Source organism: Sphaerodactylus townsendi, linkage group LG14 (genome assembly GCF_021028975.2).
Source record: "Sphaerodactylus townsendi isolate TG3544 linkage group LG14, MPM_Stown_v2.3, whole genome shotgun sequence".
Classification (NCBI taxonomy): domain Eukaryota; kingdom Metazoa; phylum Chordata; class Lepidosauria; order Squamata; family Sphaerodactylidae; genus Sphaerodactylus; species Sphaerodactylus townsendi.
In genome coordinates, this window is record NC_059438.1 from 25,061,550 (window position 1) to 25,078,433 (window position 16,884).

The 16,884-nt window shown below is 54.5% G+C and overlaps 2 protein-coding genes across 2 annotated transcripts in view; one reads left to right on the top strand and one right to left on the bottom strand.

Moving 5' to 3' along the window:
- The first annotated feature begins 5 nt into the window (after nucleotides 1–5).
- On the top strand, nucleotides 6–12,340 carry ZNF276 (zinc finger protein 276). The gene is made up of 11 exons (XM_048516238.1): nucleotides 6–1,282; nucleotides 4,024–4,345; nucleotides 4,913–4,962; nucleotides 5,795–6,295; nucleotides 6,670–6,748; nucleotides 8,160–8,234; nucleotides 8,631–8,744; nucleotides 8,835–8,910; nucleotides 10,433–10,550; nucleotides 10,811–10,910; nucleotides 11,635–12,340. The coding sequence occupies exons 1-11, from the start codon at nucleotides 736–738 to the stop codon at nucleotides 11,918–11,920; spliced, it is 2,268 nt and encodes a 755-aa protein (XP_048372195.1). The 5' UTR covers nucleotides 6–735; the 3' UTR covers nucleotides 11,921–12,340.
- The window catches only part of FANCA (FA complementation group A), a 36,857-nt gene continuing 32,248 nt past the window's right edge, over nucleotides 12,276–16,884 (bottom strand). The window contains exons 34-43 of the mRNA XM_048515323.1: nucleotides 16,577–16,636; nucleotides 16,265–16,369; nucleotides 15,583–15,695; nucleotides 14,411–14,552; nucleotides 14,135–14,197; nucleotides 13,725–13,830; nucleotides 13,563–13,638; nucleotides 12,884–13,037; nucleotides 12,680–12,772; nucleotides 12,276–12,553 (exon numbers count right to left, since the gene is read on the bottom strand). Coding sequence (XP_048371280.1) covers nucleotides 12,443–12,553; nucleotides 12,680–12,772; nucleotides 12,884–13,037; nucleotides 13,563–13,638; nucleotides 13,725–13,830; nucleotides 14,135–14,197; nucleotides 14,411–14,552; nucleotides 15,583–15,695; nucleotides 16,265–16,369; nucleotides 16,577–16,636 — 1,023 coding nt within the window. The 3' untranslated portion in view covers nucleotides 12,276–12,442. The remainder of the gene's footprint in view (nucleotides 12,554–12,679; nucleotides 12,773–12,883; nucleotides 13,038–13,562; nucleotides 13,639–13,724; nucleotides 13,831–14,134; nucleotides 14,198–14,410; nucleotides 14,553–15,582; nucleotides 15,696–16,264; nucleotides 16,370–16,576; nucleotides 16,637–16,884) is intronic.

Below are 16,884 nucleotides of genomic sequence, written 5' to 3' on the forward strand. Positions count from 1 at the left end.
CAGGCTACCTCCGCTGGCCCGTTGTTGCCCGAGGGCTGCCAGCGGGCACAGACAGGTGCTGCCCACCGGCGGGGCTGCGGGACAGCAGAGGGGCGGCAGCATCGCCAGCGTTCCCTGGGGGGTGGTCAGCAGCTCCTGGCCTCCCGGGTCCCATGGGGGGGAGGGGGGCGTGCAAATCTGGCAAGCAGCCCAAGTGGCCCGCAGGCTACTGCCGACCAGCCTCCAGCTCTTCTCCGTGGGGTTTCCTGCTGCTGTTGTGGAAGGGGGTGGGGGTCGGCTGCAGTCAGAAAAGCGGCAGTCGAGGCGGCCCCCTCCCGGCCCCCCTAGTACGTGGAGACGTTCCTAACTCGGGGCCGCAGTAGGTGAAGCAGCTTCTGCCCCCATCAGTCGACTCCCCCTCGAGACCCGCCCCCGCCCGATGCTCGGTTGTCTGTCTCCGCTGCCGGGGGCTAGCAGGGACACCCCCACCGGCGATCAGGAGACGGAACTGGGTCCGCTTCAGCCCGTCCGTGGCCGGGCTCGGGGGGTTCAGCCAGCCTTGGAGGGGCGCCCCGAAACGAGAAAAGGCCCCCTCTTCCACGCCGCACCACCACGCAGGATCCCCGTGGGGAAGAGAGGCAGGCAGGCAGGCAAGCCCGACGGTGGGCCCCCGGGTGCGGAGGGCGGCTGGGCCCCTGGGAGGCCGACCCAGCAGGGCCGCTCGCATGTGCGGGGGGCGCCCTTCGGCTCTTGCAGATGACGGGCGGACTTCGACCCGCTGCTCGGGAGCCTCCTCCGCTTTCGCTCAGCCGGCGGCCCAGTGGGCGAAGCTGCTCCCCGGACGACGGAGCCTGCCTGCCTGCCTGCCTGCCTGCCTGCCTGCCGCCGAAGCGCCGCTGGCCCCCCGCGGAACTCTCGGCCACGGGAAAGGGGCGGCGGGGCCTGGCCTGCCGTGCAGGGCGCGGGCGGCGCGGTGGGGTTGCTGGGCGCCGGTTGCCGGGCTCCTCCGTCCGCCAGGGGCGCTGCGTGGCTGGGCCGGGCCGGGCCGAGGCGAGGCGGGCGGGCGAGGGAGGGAGGGAGGGAGGCGCGCGGGGCCGGTGCGGGCGCGGGGCGGCGATGAAGCGGGATCGGCGCGGCCGGTTCCTGCCCAGCGCCGTGGCCGGCACAGCGGCTCCCGACCCGCCGCCGACGCAAACCGAGGCCGCCTCCCGGGCCCGCCGCGGACGCCCCGCCGCCCGACAGCCCGACAGGAGCGCGCCCCCCGAGGAGGAGGAGCCGCCGCCGCCGGGCCAGGAGGTGGGAGGTGAGCCGGACCGGATCGGGGGAGGGGGGCTGGATCGGGGCCGCCTTGCGGCTGGGCCTGCGCACCGCTGCCCTTCGGGGCCGCGCCGAGCATGTGCAGAGCGCCCCTCTGGCCCCCGCTACGGGCCTGCGTGCTCGCTCTCCTCCGGGGGCCGATCCTTCCTCGCGCCCCCCACGCACAAGCAGGCCGCGAGCGGTGAGTCTGCCTGTCGCCCCCCGGCTGCCCGTGGCTGGAAGGGAGCAGAAGATGGCAGCTCCTCTGGCGCCGCTTGGCCTGCAGAAGGAGGAGGGCGGGCAGAGGCCCGGACCGCGAGCGGCCTGAGTGGCTACCAGCCCCGGCCACTCAAGGGACTGGAGCCTCCATGCTCAGAGGCAGTCAACCATAGGATCCCGGGGAGGGCCTTGCCTGGGGACCCTGCAGCTTGCATTGCCAGGTGCCTCCTTACTCTCCGCCTTCCTATGGATCGGTGCCCGCTCCCCCCCCCCCCCATGAGGTCATCCGTGTCTTCTTTAGAAGAAGCAGCCCTCCGTGTGGGAAAGGCCCGGCTGCCTGAGCGAGCCGCCCCACAGCCTTCATTCTGGGCTTTTAGGTCCCCCTGCCCCAAAGGGAGACGGCGCAGCCCTCCCTGCCCCCCTCCGGTTCTTGGGACGGGCGCAGAGGCGGCCCCCATCTGGCTGCTTCCCAGCAGTTCCGGACAGGACCAAAATAAACCACAAATAGCTATAATTTACCTCTGAGGGCCCAGCCAGAGCCTTATAGCGGAGGGGTTTTATTGGGGTTGAAGGGAGATAAGAGGGATCCAAGAGACCTTTGCATTTATTTGCACAGATCTGGGAAAATCCCCGGCTGAGGTTCACCCTGGCACCCAGAAGCCTGGTCCTGGGCTGGCACTGAACTTTGGAAACTGGTGCCTGGGGCAGAATTGTGGTCTGGGCCAAATGTGTGTCTATTGGGGGGGGGGGGGAGCTGATTTCCTCTGAAAGGCGTGCTGGGGTGGGGGTGGGGGTGCTTTCAACATCCAGGCTCTTCTGCAAAACAGCTCTGATTCAGGCAGGGTGCTGGGCCCTACCAGCAGCAGCAGCAGCATCCTGGAAGAGTTTGTGCAACCTCTGTGAAAAGGAGCACTCCGGTTGGCCGGCAGAGCAGCAAAGCCTGCTGACGTTATTGGGGGGTGGGGGGAAGTGGAGGAGGAGCCGCCAATCCTGCTGTTTGCAAACCCGGAAATGCCCCCGTGGAATTTGCAAGTTTGGCTCCCAAAGCCACCAGCGGAGATGGCCAGCAATCGAACTGCCTAGTGGAAGGGGCTGGCTCCTTTCCCCCCCTATAATCTGAAACAAGCCCCTTCCTATCACAGAGAAAAGGGCCAAAGTCAAGCCTCCAGCCAAGATCAGAGTACCTTTCTTGTTGGGGGGGGTGTGTATGTGACAAGATGGACACGGGATACCCAAGTGCAAACTGAGGCAGGGGATTACATTTAAGAGGGGCACAGCTGCCAGGGGGCACACCCGATTGCCCTCTATTGGCAGCTGGTGCTGTGGTTCCTGTCTGCACAACAGGCAGAGTTCTGGATCCAGAGTCCCGCAGGTGTTCAAAGGTGCTGCCAGCCACTTCTGGCTTCTCAGAGTTCCTCCGGTGAAGAACAAGGCCCGCCCTGGGGCAGGCGAAGGCACAGACTGCCAGCCTCCCGGTTCTGGCTCAAACAAACCGAATCTGAACAAGGACTCCCCCCTCCCCTCCCCGCCCCACAAGAGATATTAAACTGAGAAGGGCTGTAGAAGAGCATGGAATAGACCAAGGGCCCCAGCAAGGTGCCCGTGAGTTCTGTGGTGCCCCACTGATACTTTTAAAGGCTTCCAAGTGTTTTTAGAAAGTGGGTGGGACTTTGATTCGGCGGCAGCTGCCACTACTTTGACTGGCTGCTCCTGTCTCTTTCAGTGGCCGTTGTGTGGCTGCCTCCACCACGCGTGTCAGAATTATTGCAGGCTCAAAAAGGATAGATGCAGGGGACATGAATGCGGCTTTCAATCCGTATCCAAAAAGAAAGTGCAGGTTGTCTGTCTGGCAGGGCCTGTGTCCTAATAAAGCCCTTTAGTCTTGCCCCTGCGCCAACAGGCTCCTCCTGTGTACCACAGACTCCCTGGGCCGCACCCTGCCTAGAGCAGGGGGCTCTTCGTCAGGCCGTTCATGTGTAACCTCTATCTTGTGGGTTCTGTGGGGCAGAACTTGGAATGAGTTTGCAACAACAATTTTTAAAAACAAAATGGTTTACTTTCTTAATATATAACATATAACATCAACCTTCAAGGTTCTGTTCAGGTTGCATTTTCAAGTCCTTAATTTACAGTCTACTGATACTGCCAAGTCCAATTCTTCTTTGCAAGTGGGTTGGCTCCTGAAGACTCCAAGGGCTTGGTGAACGGGATGCAACATGATGAAGGTTTCCAGGAGAACTCTCACTCATTACAACCACCAAAAAGAAACCCTGAAACAATAAACTCCAACATTTACAACATAGCAAAAACAAACAACTACCTTCCCTGTAGTTCCCAACAACATTGCAGTTACCTTAACAAGGTGTTAAGGTCTTATACAACCAAGGTTCGAGTCTGGTAGCCTTGTCTCCTCCAACTACATGAGCTCTGCAGCCTCTTGCTGCTTTGGGTCTCCACCCCTTTCTGGGTCAATCCATTCTGAGCATGGGGGTTACACATTCACTTATCCCAGCCTGCCTCTCTTCACAGCCACACACGCAGGCATCGGACGGGCCCTGAGCACAGGCTTCTGCCGCCTCTGCCATGGGAAGTTCTCCTCGCGGAGCCTGCGGAACGCTTTCGAGAAGGTGCCGGTGACAGGGGAGAGCTCTGAGAAGCAGCGGCCCCTGGACCAAGTCTTCTTCACCGATTTCCAGCGCCTGGTGGGGGTGGCCGTCTGGCAAGATCCGGGCTTGCCCCAGTTTGTCTGCAAGAAGTGCCACGCCCAGTTCTACAAGTGTCGCAGCGTCCTCAGAGAGTTCATGCACAGGGTGAACGTCTCCCCCGCTGGCCACATCGAGACCCGAGGAAAGTAGGTCTGAGGGCTCCTCTGCTTCGGGCAGTGAGGTGGGTGGGCCGGGCCTCTGTGCAGCGGGCGGAGTCCCCTCCCAGTTTCTGAACTAGGAGAGCTGGATTGGGTTTTTCTTCCTGATGTTTGTTTATTTATTTATTTATTTATTCGATTTGGTAAACCGCCCTACCCCCAAAGAGCTCAGGGCGGTGCACAACAAACAATACAATAAAACAAATCGAATAACCCCAGTTAAAATACAAAGCCTTAAAACTATAAAACTACAGCAGCAGTAGTAGCCTTCAATAAATAATTTGATTAATAATAGAAGACGTCTGGCACCCAACCCCAGTGATCAAACCCTGGGAAGGGAGGGGATTGGCAGATGGTCCAACAGATAGCCAGTGTGCAGGACAACACGAGGGGCGGGCTCAGCCGGTGTTCCACAGTATGCAGGTGTTCCACAGTATGCAGGGGTGGGCGGAGTTCCAGGTGAGTGCCCTGAGCAGCTTTTCCACAGCTGAAACAGCTGCTTCACGTAGTCCCTCCGAGACCCCTGATTTGTGTCTCTTTGCGTTTTATGTGCAGAAACAGCATCCACCCGTCTCCGCTCGCTGCTGAAGGAACTCCCTCCATGGGTAAGCCGTTGGGCAGCCTGGGCAACTTCCTGTCTGACACAGAACTCTGCCCCACCCCCATTGCTCCAAATTGCTCACCTGGTATTTAATGGCGTCCTTCTTTTTTAACTGGAGATGCTGCCAGGGATTGAACCGGAGACCTTCCGCAGGCCAAGCGACGCTCTCCCACTGAGCCACGGCCGGGCCTGGACTAAACGGAAGGCTTGAAAGCCTGCTTTGTATCGGGTTCTCCACTTTAAGGGAAAAATGGCTAGAAACTTAATTTCTGAACTTAACAACTCTGCAAGCTGTTCTGGGTGTCGTGGCAAAGAGATGGAACAGCTGTTTTATTTTATTTTTTGTTTATTTTTGCGATTTATTTTGCGATTTATAGACCACCCCATCCCCAAGGGGCTCTGGGCAGTGCACAACATCAATATGCACACAAAATATAATAGAGGTTCACAATATTTTGACCACATAACAATCAATACATTAGCTAAAATTCAGTAAAAATCATTAAAACAGCGGTCAACACAACAATGACAGGCGTCCTATAACCCAATTCATTAAAGTCTCCCTAAAAAGAAGGAACAGCCAGACTCCTCTCTAGGAGGGTAACATGGATGGAACCAGAAGTAAGATGGTAAATAAATTGATAGGGCGAAAGGGGGGGCGCCTACGCAGCGACTGGACACTCCAAAGGGCCGGCGGAACAACTCAGTCTTACAGGCCCTGTGGAACTCACCAAGGTCCCGCAGGGCCCGGACAGCTGGAGGAAGAGTGTTTTAACTGCAGGTGTGCTCTTCTCTCTCTGTGTGTCTCTCTTTCTGTGTGTGTGTGTGAACGGCAGACCTGATCACCTCCACCCCGCAGTGCCTCCTCAGCTTGGTGACGTGGACTCACAATCATGCCGAGAGCTGCCAGACGGCGCCCTGCCTGCAGAGCGTGCTCTCCTCCGAGTACTGTGGGATCATCCGAGCCGTGTGGGGCTGCGGGGAAGGCCACGATTACGTCATGAGCACTGACTCAGACTGCAGCAGCCTACTGGTGGATAACGCCTTGTCTGTGAAGCGGGACCTGCCCAAGAGTGCATCTGGACCACTTGCGACTGGCAATGGGGTGGCCCCAGATGGAGGGGCAGCCACCGCTGCTACACCGGAACGGCAGCAGAGCCCAACCCGGACAGGAACCAGCCATCAGCCTGCAAACAGAGGGACTGCTTTGCTGTTATTAAGCACCGAGAAACAGTCGCATGAATGCCAGGATTTGCCTTTCTTGCACGCTGACCCGGGAGCTGCATTGCAGGAGAAGAGTCTGCCTCAGCCAGTTTGCCCCCTCAACGGTAGTCCTGGTAAGAGGGGGTCTTGCCGTGCCATGCCATGCCTGGCTGGGTGAGTGAGTGGGGAGGAACCTGGTGCCTCGGTTCCATGCTGCACAATCCGGTTTCTGTACCTGCTCCTCTTTACCCCCCACAGGAAGTGGGTGATGCCTGCCAAAGTCCCTCTCTGACTTGACCCTTCCACGGAGCGGACGCCCAGTTCCTGATAGCTGCAGATATATCCTCTGAATGTCTCTTGCTTTTCATTGTCCCCTTCTTCACTTCCCATCTGGACATTCCCCACAGCCCCATAGCAAAGCAAGCTCTCCCCAAAACAAACCAGATCGTCCGTCTGCAGCAGGAGCTGCCCTGCTGTTGGTAACGCGCTGTGCTCTCTGCTTCCCTAGGACAGCTGAGCGAGAAGCCGGTCCTGCCTGCAGCGTCAGATGAGCGGGTAAAAGACGAGTTCAGTGACCTTTCTGAGGGGTGAGAGAAGAGTGGGTTTGAAAAGTTGTCTTTGCAAGCGTGAAAATGATTGTTGGAGGATCACATTCCTCATCTGTTTGCTTTGAAATGTTTATCCACCTGCACTTTCGACACACAGGTGCCACCGGCACCTCAGCCAAACAAATTTTGCTGAATCGATGCCTTCAGCCTAGGCCAAACAGCAGTGACAGCAGGATGAATAATTGTTGGAATCAGCAGTCATGAAAAGTAGCAAAGAGCATAGCGGGTGGACTCCCCAAAAGTGTGGGAGAAGGTCGTCCAGTTAGTTGGGCACCAAGCAAATAGGTATGAAGAGGGAGTTCCACAGTCAAGGTGCTGTAACGAAAAGCCCGTCCATCTTTACTGTGAGCCTCACCCACCTTAACTGATGTTGGGGTGAGCCAACAGCAGCGAGGAACGGTTGGTTGATAGTGGTTGACCTCTTCCCGCTTTGAGTGCAGCTTGACCATGATTTCGCTTTGCACCTTGTCTTGTTTTGGAAACTCTTTTCTGAAACTGCATTTCCAAGCGAAACTGGGCCTGTGGCTTCAAAAGCAAGAGCTGCTACCTCATCCCCTCTCCCCCCCCCCCCTTTTCAGGTAAATGCAGCAGGAAGCCATCCTGAAGTTGCTTTGGTTTCCACCAAACCCAATGGTCTCTGGATGAAGCCTGGCCTTCTAACCACTGTGGGGCTAGTGGCTCAAATATGTATTTGTTTCCTGTAAGAGACTGTAAGAGTGGAGGTCACCCAGAAGCACTTTCCTCCAGGGCCAGTGGTGGGGAACCTTTGGCACTCCAGATGTTATGGACTACAATTCCCATCAGCCCCTGCCAGCATGGCCAAATGGCCGTGCTGGAAGGGGTTGATGGGAATTGTAGTCCATAACATCTGGAGTGCCAAAGGTTCCCCACCACGGGCCTAGATGCACAGAGGTTGGCTGCAGCTGCTGAGTGGGAGGAAAGGGGACAGCACCCTGCAACACAGTACAGATCTTGGGAACAGGTTCTGGGTCGGAGCCTGGCCTGCATTAAGGCCTGAATGTACTCCTGGGTGCACAGACCAGAATCCTAGCACCTGGACTGAACGTTTGCTTGCTTTCTTGGATGGGCTAGCAAATGACCCCACGGCTCCCTTTGCAGGGACTCAGCATCGTGCAGCCCCAGAGTAAATAAGTCTCTTTGCTGGGCCTTCTTCTGCGGCAAAGCGGCTGCCTTCACGTTGGGTAACTTCCTTCCATGCTGAAGAGCATCATTCCTTGTTTCCCAAAGTTGCCCAGCGAAGAACACCTGAAACCCGTTGCTCAGCCCTCTAGTGGCTGTTGAGATGCCCCTCCTGTGTACTGTTAAGTTGCATTAAAACGGAGCTTCCGTCCCTCTGGCTTTACTGAAGGGGGTCTGCTTCCTTTCTCAGAGACTCCTCAAGTGACGACGAGGACAAGCGGACCCGATCTTCAGATGATTCTTTTGAGCCTTACCCAGAAAAGAAGTACGAATTTTTCCTTATTTTCCGCTTCTCAACAAATTTTCAGGGGACTTTGTGTGTCTGTTTTCACTGCAGCAAAAATGTGGCGACACCCATGTTGGAGCCATAGTTATCAGGAAGGGTCAAACTGAAAGTGTGCATGTCTGCAGGCCCAGATCTCCTATACCTAGGGGCTCTTAAGCTCAAGTGTGAAATTGTTGACCTAACAGCCAGTATGTTCCAGAGGACTGGAAAGTAGCAACTCTCTACGAGGGGGGCCTCAGAGGCCCACGGTCATCTGAACCCTGAGCAAGAAAATCTCCGCAAGAACTCTTTGTTTCTCCCACGAGCATGGTTGTGTTTATACCCTCAGCTGACAGGAAATAAAAGTTCCAATTTCCTCATTCTTCCCTCTTTTAGGATATCCAACAACCGAAGGGCAGAGAGTAAAGAAGCGAAGGCAGAGGAAGAGCCAAAAATAAGGAAGAAGCCGGGGCCCAAACCGGGCTGGAAGAAGAAGATCAAATGCGAAAGGTATCCTGCCAAGAACTCCCAACAAGCAAAGCCGGCAGGAGAGAAATCCACATCTGCTCACCAGCTGTCTTGTCTTTTCTGCTTCTCCAGGGAGGAGCTGCCAACTATTTACAAGTGTCCTTATCAGGGCTGCACAGCTGTGTATCGAGGAGCAGATGGCATGAAGGTGGGTCTGGAATGTCCAGAATGCATTTGCAGCTGGGGGGAGGGGGGCGCTTTGTTTTCCTGGTTTGGGCTGTTTCTGTGATCTCACATAACAGATGATAATCAAGCAACCTGAGCCCTCCAGGGGAGGGCGGTTTATAAATATAATAACAACAACAACAACAACACAATAATAACAATAGTAACAATAATAACAGTAACAGTAATAATAATAATAATAATAACAGTAACAACAACAACAACAACAACAACAACAACAACAACAACAACAACAACAACAACAATAACAATAATAATAATAATAATAATAATAATAATAATAATAATAATAATAATAATAATAATAGGTGTAAGCCTGGCTGGTGGTGTTTGTTTTTGCAGATGACTAACACAGACATTTAATTTCAGAGGGCAGCCCTATTAGTCTGTGGTAGATTCAAGTCTGGCCGCACCTTACAGCCCCTGATTTTCGTGGCATGGAGACTCAAAGCACTGACGGAGAGTCAGCGTTTTTGACAAAGTGAACTTTGACTCTCAAAAGCTTATCCCCCGCAAAATCTTGATGGTCTCTAAAGTGCAGCAAGATGCAAGTTTAAGTTTACCACATCAAGAGCCGCTCAAGTTATTCTTTCCTGTCTCTTGGCCTTATTTTGGATGAGCCTCTGCAGTTCATGAGAATAGACTGGCTCTTCACACAAGTGTGAGACGAGTGAGGCGGGAGGGAAGACAGGTACAGGTGTGATAGTGGGAGGGAGACTGCGGTGACCACCCTGCTCTTGGCCACCAAATGTGACGTCTACTCATTTTCTCTTTATAAATAAATCTATTAACAACTGCCAAGTGATATTGGTTCCTTTAATTCTTCCCCATATGGCAGCTGCCACCAGGAATATAAATTCCAAAAAACCCACAACACCTTTATCTCCTTTGGGCAGTGTGTACGAGCTTATGAGGCAGTGGCTGGCCTATGTGGTCCTAAGGAAAATAGGGTGGGATTCCAATTTTCCTCAAAGTAAGATTTTATGTATAGCGGATAGGTAACTTCAGGGTTTCAAGCAAAATATGTACAAAATAAAATAAAACTGAGGCAACAAATACTTTGAGGACTTCATGCAACACAAATTCACTCTGACACTGATAGCTTCTCTCTCTCTTATAGTTCTCTCAGACTCTCTGTCTTTATTTTTTTCTAAGAGTTTATTGAGGCTCTGACTTTCTGTGTACACCCTCTAATTCTCTCAATGCTGGGTCTTCATTTAGAAGCCCTAACACATCCTGTCCCACTCACACAGAGCTTTAACTCTCTCCGACTAGAGTTTTGACACTCCCAATCCTCAGTCTGAAATCTGTCACCTTTTGCCAGTTCAGCACAGCCTTCCCACTCTAGAATCAACCAGTCCTGTCGCTCTCACCCCCTTTCTCTCTCCAACTCAGCTCTCAGTTTAAAGTCACACACACACACACACACACACACACACACATGATTAGAGGCCATGAGTAATCTCGTCTTTTCTGGGGCTTAGAAGCACATCAAGGAACATCACGAAGAAGTGCGAGAGAGGCCCTGCCCTCACCCGGGTTGCAACAAGGTGTTCATGATTGACAGATACCTCCAACGTCACGTGAAGCTCATCCACACGGGTATGTTGCGCTCACAACACAAGGGTGTTGGCATTCACCTGGGAGAGCAACAGCTATTCCAACCTGAATGGCACATCCCAGATGAAGATGCAAGGGGGGTGGGGCTGGGGCCTGTTCCCCTCTCCGGGAATTTTAACCTCTCTCCCACTACCCATGGATAATAGTTCTCCGCCACCACTGGAGCGACTCCTTGTGCATTTCTCCTTCCCTCCACAATGACCCTGAAGACTTTTCAGCTCCGTTTATTCCTCTCATTGCAGAAGTCCGGAATTATATCTGTGATGAATGTGGCCAGACATTCAAGCAGCGCAAGCACCTTTCAGTCCATCAGATGCGCCACTCTGGTGCAAAACCTCTCCAGTAAGTGCCCAGATGTGGATATGTGGGGTATGGGACACTCGTGCCTCAGGAATGTGTTAAAACTTATATGGAAACCCGGGGGGGGGGGGGGGGGGGCCGGGATTAAAATGGACTACACAGACCTAAGAAAGACCAGCTGGCTTCTAAGAGTGTCATGAGGGACTTCTAAAATGAGAGGCAAAGTGCGCCATTTTTGGCCCTCGGCTTCCTGGATGTTTGCACATGCAGGTGTGAGCCCAAATGGTGATCCTGGTAACAGGATCCATGGTAACAGTCACCATGCTCAAGGGGCCTGGTGATTTGTGGCTGAGCAGCCTTTTGCCACATGGCACCGGAATGCCCAGTTCTTTCCGTTGGGAATTGGGACTGGCATTGCTAAAATAGCTGGGGGTGGGGGAATCAGTGCAGACCCCCTCCCCCATGAATGGACAGAGCGCTTCAGCAAGCCAGCTTGGGGGAAAGCAGCCCCCATTAAGAAGGTTTCATAGGAGCCCCTTTAGAACAAGACCTGCTGTGGTCCTTATTTGAGAACATCCCTTTTCCACAGACCAGATTGTGTCTTTCTCTGCTATCTCCCAAAAGGTTGGTTTGGACAGGTTTCATGGTACCAGACACCATTTAGAATCAGGGAGAGTGATGCATCCACATAGGCAAAGTTCCCTGATAACTGAAGCAGGAATCCTGCGCCGCTGCCCTGACATCCACTTTGCGCTTCCCCCTCCAGGTGTGAAATCTGTGGCTTCCAGTGCCGACAGCGCGCGTCTCTCAAGTACCACATGACCAAACACAAAGCGGAGACGGAGCTGGAGTTTGCGTGTGATCAGTGCGGGAAGCGTTTTGAAAAGGCCCACAACCTTAATGTCCACATGTCCATGGTGCATCCTCTGATCCAGACTCAGGACAAACCCAAGGCGGCAGAGGCCGAGCCGGAGGAGCTGCCCGATGCCTTGGAGGCGGCCGTCAGCCAGCCAGTAAAACTAGAGCTCCATGCGCAGCAGGAGCCCACCTGAAAACCAGGGGGAGAGCAGGGGGGAGCGGACCCAGCTGGCAGGGCAGATTTAGGTGTACATTTTAATGGGTTTTTTACAGAGAACTTGGAACTCACTTCCACTTGATCATGATGAGCTTTCCATTGCCGTGATTCTCTCTGTGTGCTTGTGTCTGATGCCACAGAAGTATTGTTTTGGGGCAGGCAGTGTTGGTTTCTCCTGACATCATCAGAGGTATCCCACACCTGGTGCAAAGGTATGCATCCGTGGACACAAACAGATTAATTTCTGACGGCTCTAGTAACGGTAAAAGCAGTTGAGACCCAGGCCATTTGTTTTAAATTAAGTTCCAAAGGCAATTTAGAAAAACAGAACATTTGTAACCTAATTTTTATTGTAACAAAGTCATGGTTATGCTTGTAATAAATTATTTACATGGTAGCTTGGAGTGACTCGGCCCCAGGAGATGCTCTCTGTTTCTTGCCCGCATCCTCCGTCTGCTTTTGCCTGCTTCCCAGACCCAACTGCAGCCTCCCTCGTCCCTCAGAAAAGAAGCAGCTCTTCATCAGACAGACTCCCCTCTGCCGTGGGTTGCCAGCAGTTCGTGAGGGCGGCTTTCAGCTCAGGGTCAAGCTCCCCACACAGATCCAGTAACTGAGAGGCAAAAGAGAGGCTGGCGTTTAGACAGAGGCCGGTCGCGGCTTCTCTACAGCTGATCCACCCCTGTTTTCCTGCTGCTGAGAAGCACCCAAGGTCCAGCCTGCCCATCATTTCACGCACCTGATGGAGGTGGGAGAAGCTCTCCAGAGGACACTGCGGGATTGCCCGGACTAGGAATTGCCTTGCTGCTTCTATCACTGCTAAAGGATCCCCCTGGGGAAGACACGGGGGTCAGGGACTGCAGGCAAGCGTGTGTGGCTGGCTGGGGGTGGGAGGGGCTTCAAAGCCAAGTGAGAAGGGAAGGGAATGGAACTGCCGACTCACGGGCTCCTCGCCATCCCTGTGTGACTCCTGGGCCAGCCTCGGTGCCACGGTGCCTTCCCTAAAGAGCTGCAGCAGCTGTATGTACATGTCGACAGCCACGGGCAAGAACATCGGCTCTCTGAGCATCCGTTCTGGCTGCAAGGTGAAGAGGAGGCTGGGGGAGAAAACACAGGTGGTAAACTGAATAGGACATGCGTGGGAGAATCAAGTTGTCTCCAGAGCAGAGGTGCTTTGAAGACCCAGGTGGACCTCATAGGCCCAGGATCCTTTGGGGTACATTAAGCTCAAATGGCATTTTAAAAACAAGATGAGCCCCCCTTCCCCCCACTTTCCCCATATAGTAATGATAACTGCCAAGACTCATCTCCAGGTGTTGAGGGAGGCAGGAGGGCGGGGAGAGTGAGGCTGAGTCTCGGCTGTTGGCTCCCCCAGGGTCTCTCTCTGACTGCTGTTAAAACTGCTAAGACTCAAAAAGGAAGTCCTGGTCTTCTGAATGTGACCTTTAGTACCAGGCTGGGATGCTAACTGGCAGGGCAAACAGAACTGGGGAGGAGGGGGGGGCACATGGAGGGAAAGAAGATCGTACCTAATAACAGCCAGTCGTGCATTTGACACTCAAACCTTAATTGCCTCAAGAAAGCAACACACGCGGCAGACGTTCAACCATCGTCCCGTTTACCTGTAGAAGGCCACTGGCAGTTGCTTCAGGTGGTGATCTGATGCAGCCCCCCGCAGGATTTGACAACGGCTGCACTCTGTGGTGTTGAGAGGGAGAGGAACTGAGCTCTGCTGAGCTGTGAGTCAGGCACTAGGCATGGTCCTAGAGGGGGACGTCTCTTACCTGTCTCTCCCGAGCAGAAGACGGCCAGCCAGCCCAGGCCTTTTCCCTCCAGCCTCTGGGCTATCTGAGAGCTCCAGTCCAAGGCTCTGGGCCCATCCAGCCCTTCCTACAAGTTAGGAAAGGAATACACACCCTCCTCTGAATGTCTAGTCACCACCACCACAGTTCCTTCCAGGCCCCGAGGAGCAGCCACAAACTCCCTCCCACGGCCACTCCAGGCAAGCCTTGGCCTCCCAGCCCCCGTTCAGCCCCTCCAAAGAGGGAAGCTTCCTGCCCTGGAGGACCTCCTGGCAGGATGAGCAAGATCCAGTTTGTCCAGTGCCCTGTTATGCCAAGGAGTAAAGCTGCCTGCTCTGGGCCGGGCACTCAACCCCCCCCCCCCGCCCCTTCCTTCTAGAGCTACGACTGACCGGTGGGGCTGCCCTTGCCGAGATGAAATCCATGACTGAAAAGAAGAGGAGGCACAGCAGGAGCTGCCGGGGACAAGGGAGACAGTGAGCAGTAATTAATCATGACAAACCGTTGGCTGGAAACTCAGCGTGGTGTCCGTCAATACCCTTTCCCCTTGACGGGGGCAAATCAGCTCCCCTCCCCCTTCGTCCAGTCAGCCTGGCGCTCGCATCTCGTCCTGGTACCCGCCGTCCCCCCAACATGCAAACTGGGAACCTGCCAGCTGCACCCCGTACTTGTTCTGATGCAGGCCCCAACCGTCCCACCACTTCTCCTGGTTTTGCACACTCTGCTCGCTGCTGAATGGCGAAATGCAGAAAAGCAGCAGAAATCCAGGGGACGTCGGAGGCCAGAGAAGATGCGTCTGAGGAGAGGAAGCTAGGAGGAAAAGCAGGACATCGAGTCACGAGGGGGTAGGGGGCCACAGCTAGGGGCATCTGCAGCTAAAAAGGCTCAGGTGGCCGGTGATGTGAAAGAGCTCTGCCTGGAGGCCCCAGAGAGAAGCCACAAGGAAGGAGCCCTCTTGAATAACTCCATTTTGCATGGCTTGCAGAAAGGCAGGGGCCACAACACAGAAGACACAAATACAGGGTGACAGTGGCATAAGAACATAAGAACAAGCCAGCTGGATCAGACCAGAGTCCATCTAGTCCAGCACTCTGCTACTCGCAGTGGCCCACCAGGTGCCTTTGGGAGCTCACGTGCAGGAGGTGAAAGCAATGGCCTTCTGCTGCTGCTGCTGCTCCTGAGCACCTGGTCTGCTAAGGCATTTGCAATCTGAGATCAAGGAGGATCAAGATTGGTAGCCAGAGATCGACTTCTCCTCCATAAATCTGTCCAAGCCCTTTTTAAAGCTATCCAGGTTAGTGGCCATCACCACCTCCTGTGGCAGCATATTCCAAACACCAATCACACGTTGCGTGAAGAAGTGTTTCCTTTTATTAGTCCTAATTCTTCCCCCCAGCATTTTCAATGGATGCCCCCTGGTTCTAGTTCTAGTATTGTGAGAAAGAGAGAAAAATTTCTCTCTGTCAACATTTTCTACCCCAATCATATCCCCCCTCAGAAGTCTCCTCTCCAAACTAAAGAGTCCCAAACGCTGCAGCCTCTCCTCATAGGGAAGGTGCTCCAATCCTTCAATCATCCTCGTTGCCCTTCTCTGCTGAAAGGAGTGGGCCTGTTCTGGGGACCATCTTCAGGGGCTTTTGCAAGGCTTGAGTATTGCAAAGGGACAGTGAAGGCAGTGAGTGTAAGCCCACCTGGCTCCAGGTACAGAGCAAGCTGTATCACCTTGAACAAGGTGAAAACTACAAGTGGCAAAGAACAGCAGAGAGCCAAGGTGGCCAGCTTCTGACAGCTGGGGTGGGAGGCAAGAGCCCCACAGGCACTGGGGTTTTCGGAGACTGACCTGCTGGCAGAGCTCTGTAGCTCCCCAAGCTGCTGCAATCCCAGAGGCAGCGGCGCCGCGAAGAGTCTCCTCCACTCACAGAACAGCACAGGCTCCAGCTTCTGCCACCAGCACTGCAGGGGGCCAAGCAAACAGTACAGTTAAAGAGGGGCGCAAAAGGCCTCCTGCCTTCTTCGGGACAGAGCAGGCAGGGGGCACTGGAGGGAGGCAGCTGTGGATTTCCTGCACTGTGCAGGGGATTGGACTAGATGACCACTGGGGTCCCTGCTCTACGTTTCTATCCGCTCCGGATCATGCAGAGCACTTACAAGCCCACACTCTGACAGGAGCCACTGGTTTTGAGCAAGCAAAGCTGACTAGGAGCTCAAGGGGGGCTGGAGGAGAAACCAGGGAAAGCAAAACAGGACAGACCGGTTTTTAAAAAATAGCTCCACGTATCTCCTATTTGGTGCAAGCGAAAGCCGGCGTGGTTCATTTCACTCGAGCCCACAATTAAAGTGCTTTAAGCACAGCATTCAACCGGGACTGGGCTGTTCCAGTGAAAATGACACCAAGAAATCCCGCCACGGACATTTGGGGCCGGGGATCCTGTTATTGGTGCTCGCATCATCATGCTGCGCAGGAGTTCTGAGAAATCTTCCAAGGAGCCAGTGGAAGACCGAGAGGACAAGAGGACTCTTACCGCAGCGGAACAAAGGAGTACTGGACACCTGGTTCGACATGATGCCAAAACTGCAGTCACCTCCTGCGCAGACCGGCTGCATTCCAGACTGGCACTCAGCAGGCCCTGAAGGACAGCAAGGAAAGGACTGAGGAAGAGGAGGCAGTGTGGGGGAGGGAGAGACAGGAGAAGATGAAGGGATTCCCCTCCCTCCCCTGTGCAAGTTACTCGTGGCCTCCCCGGGAGTCCCACTCTGAATGGCACAGGGGGTGGAAGCCTGAGAACAGTTTCCAGGAGAGGAGAAAAACAGAAGACTGACGGGTGAAGAGTTACCCTGAAGAAGTGAGCCGTGATGTCATAGGAGAGCGCATAGCCCCTGCTACAGACGTTCTTCTGTAATGACATTCGGAAGAAACCATTCAGAAGGGGACTGAGAAAATGAGGGCAGTATTTCCATGGAATCCAGAAAATGAACTCCGATCAGCCCCCCCCCCCCCCCCGCTGAATGGCTTCCCCCTCGCCGAGCCACCATCAGGCTGCCCTTCTCTTCAGCCTATCTTGGGCTCCACCCACTCCCAAGTCAGGGACTCATCACAACAAGCAGAGGTGTCATTCCTCCACCCCACCCCACCCCCAAAAAA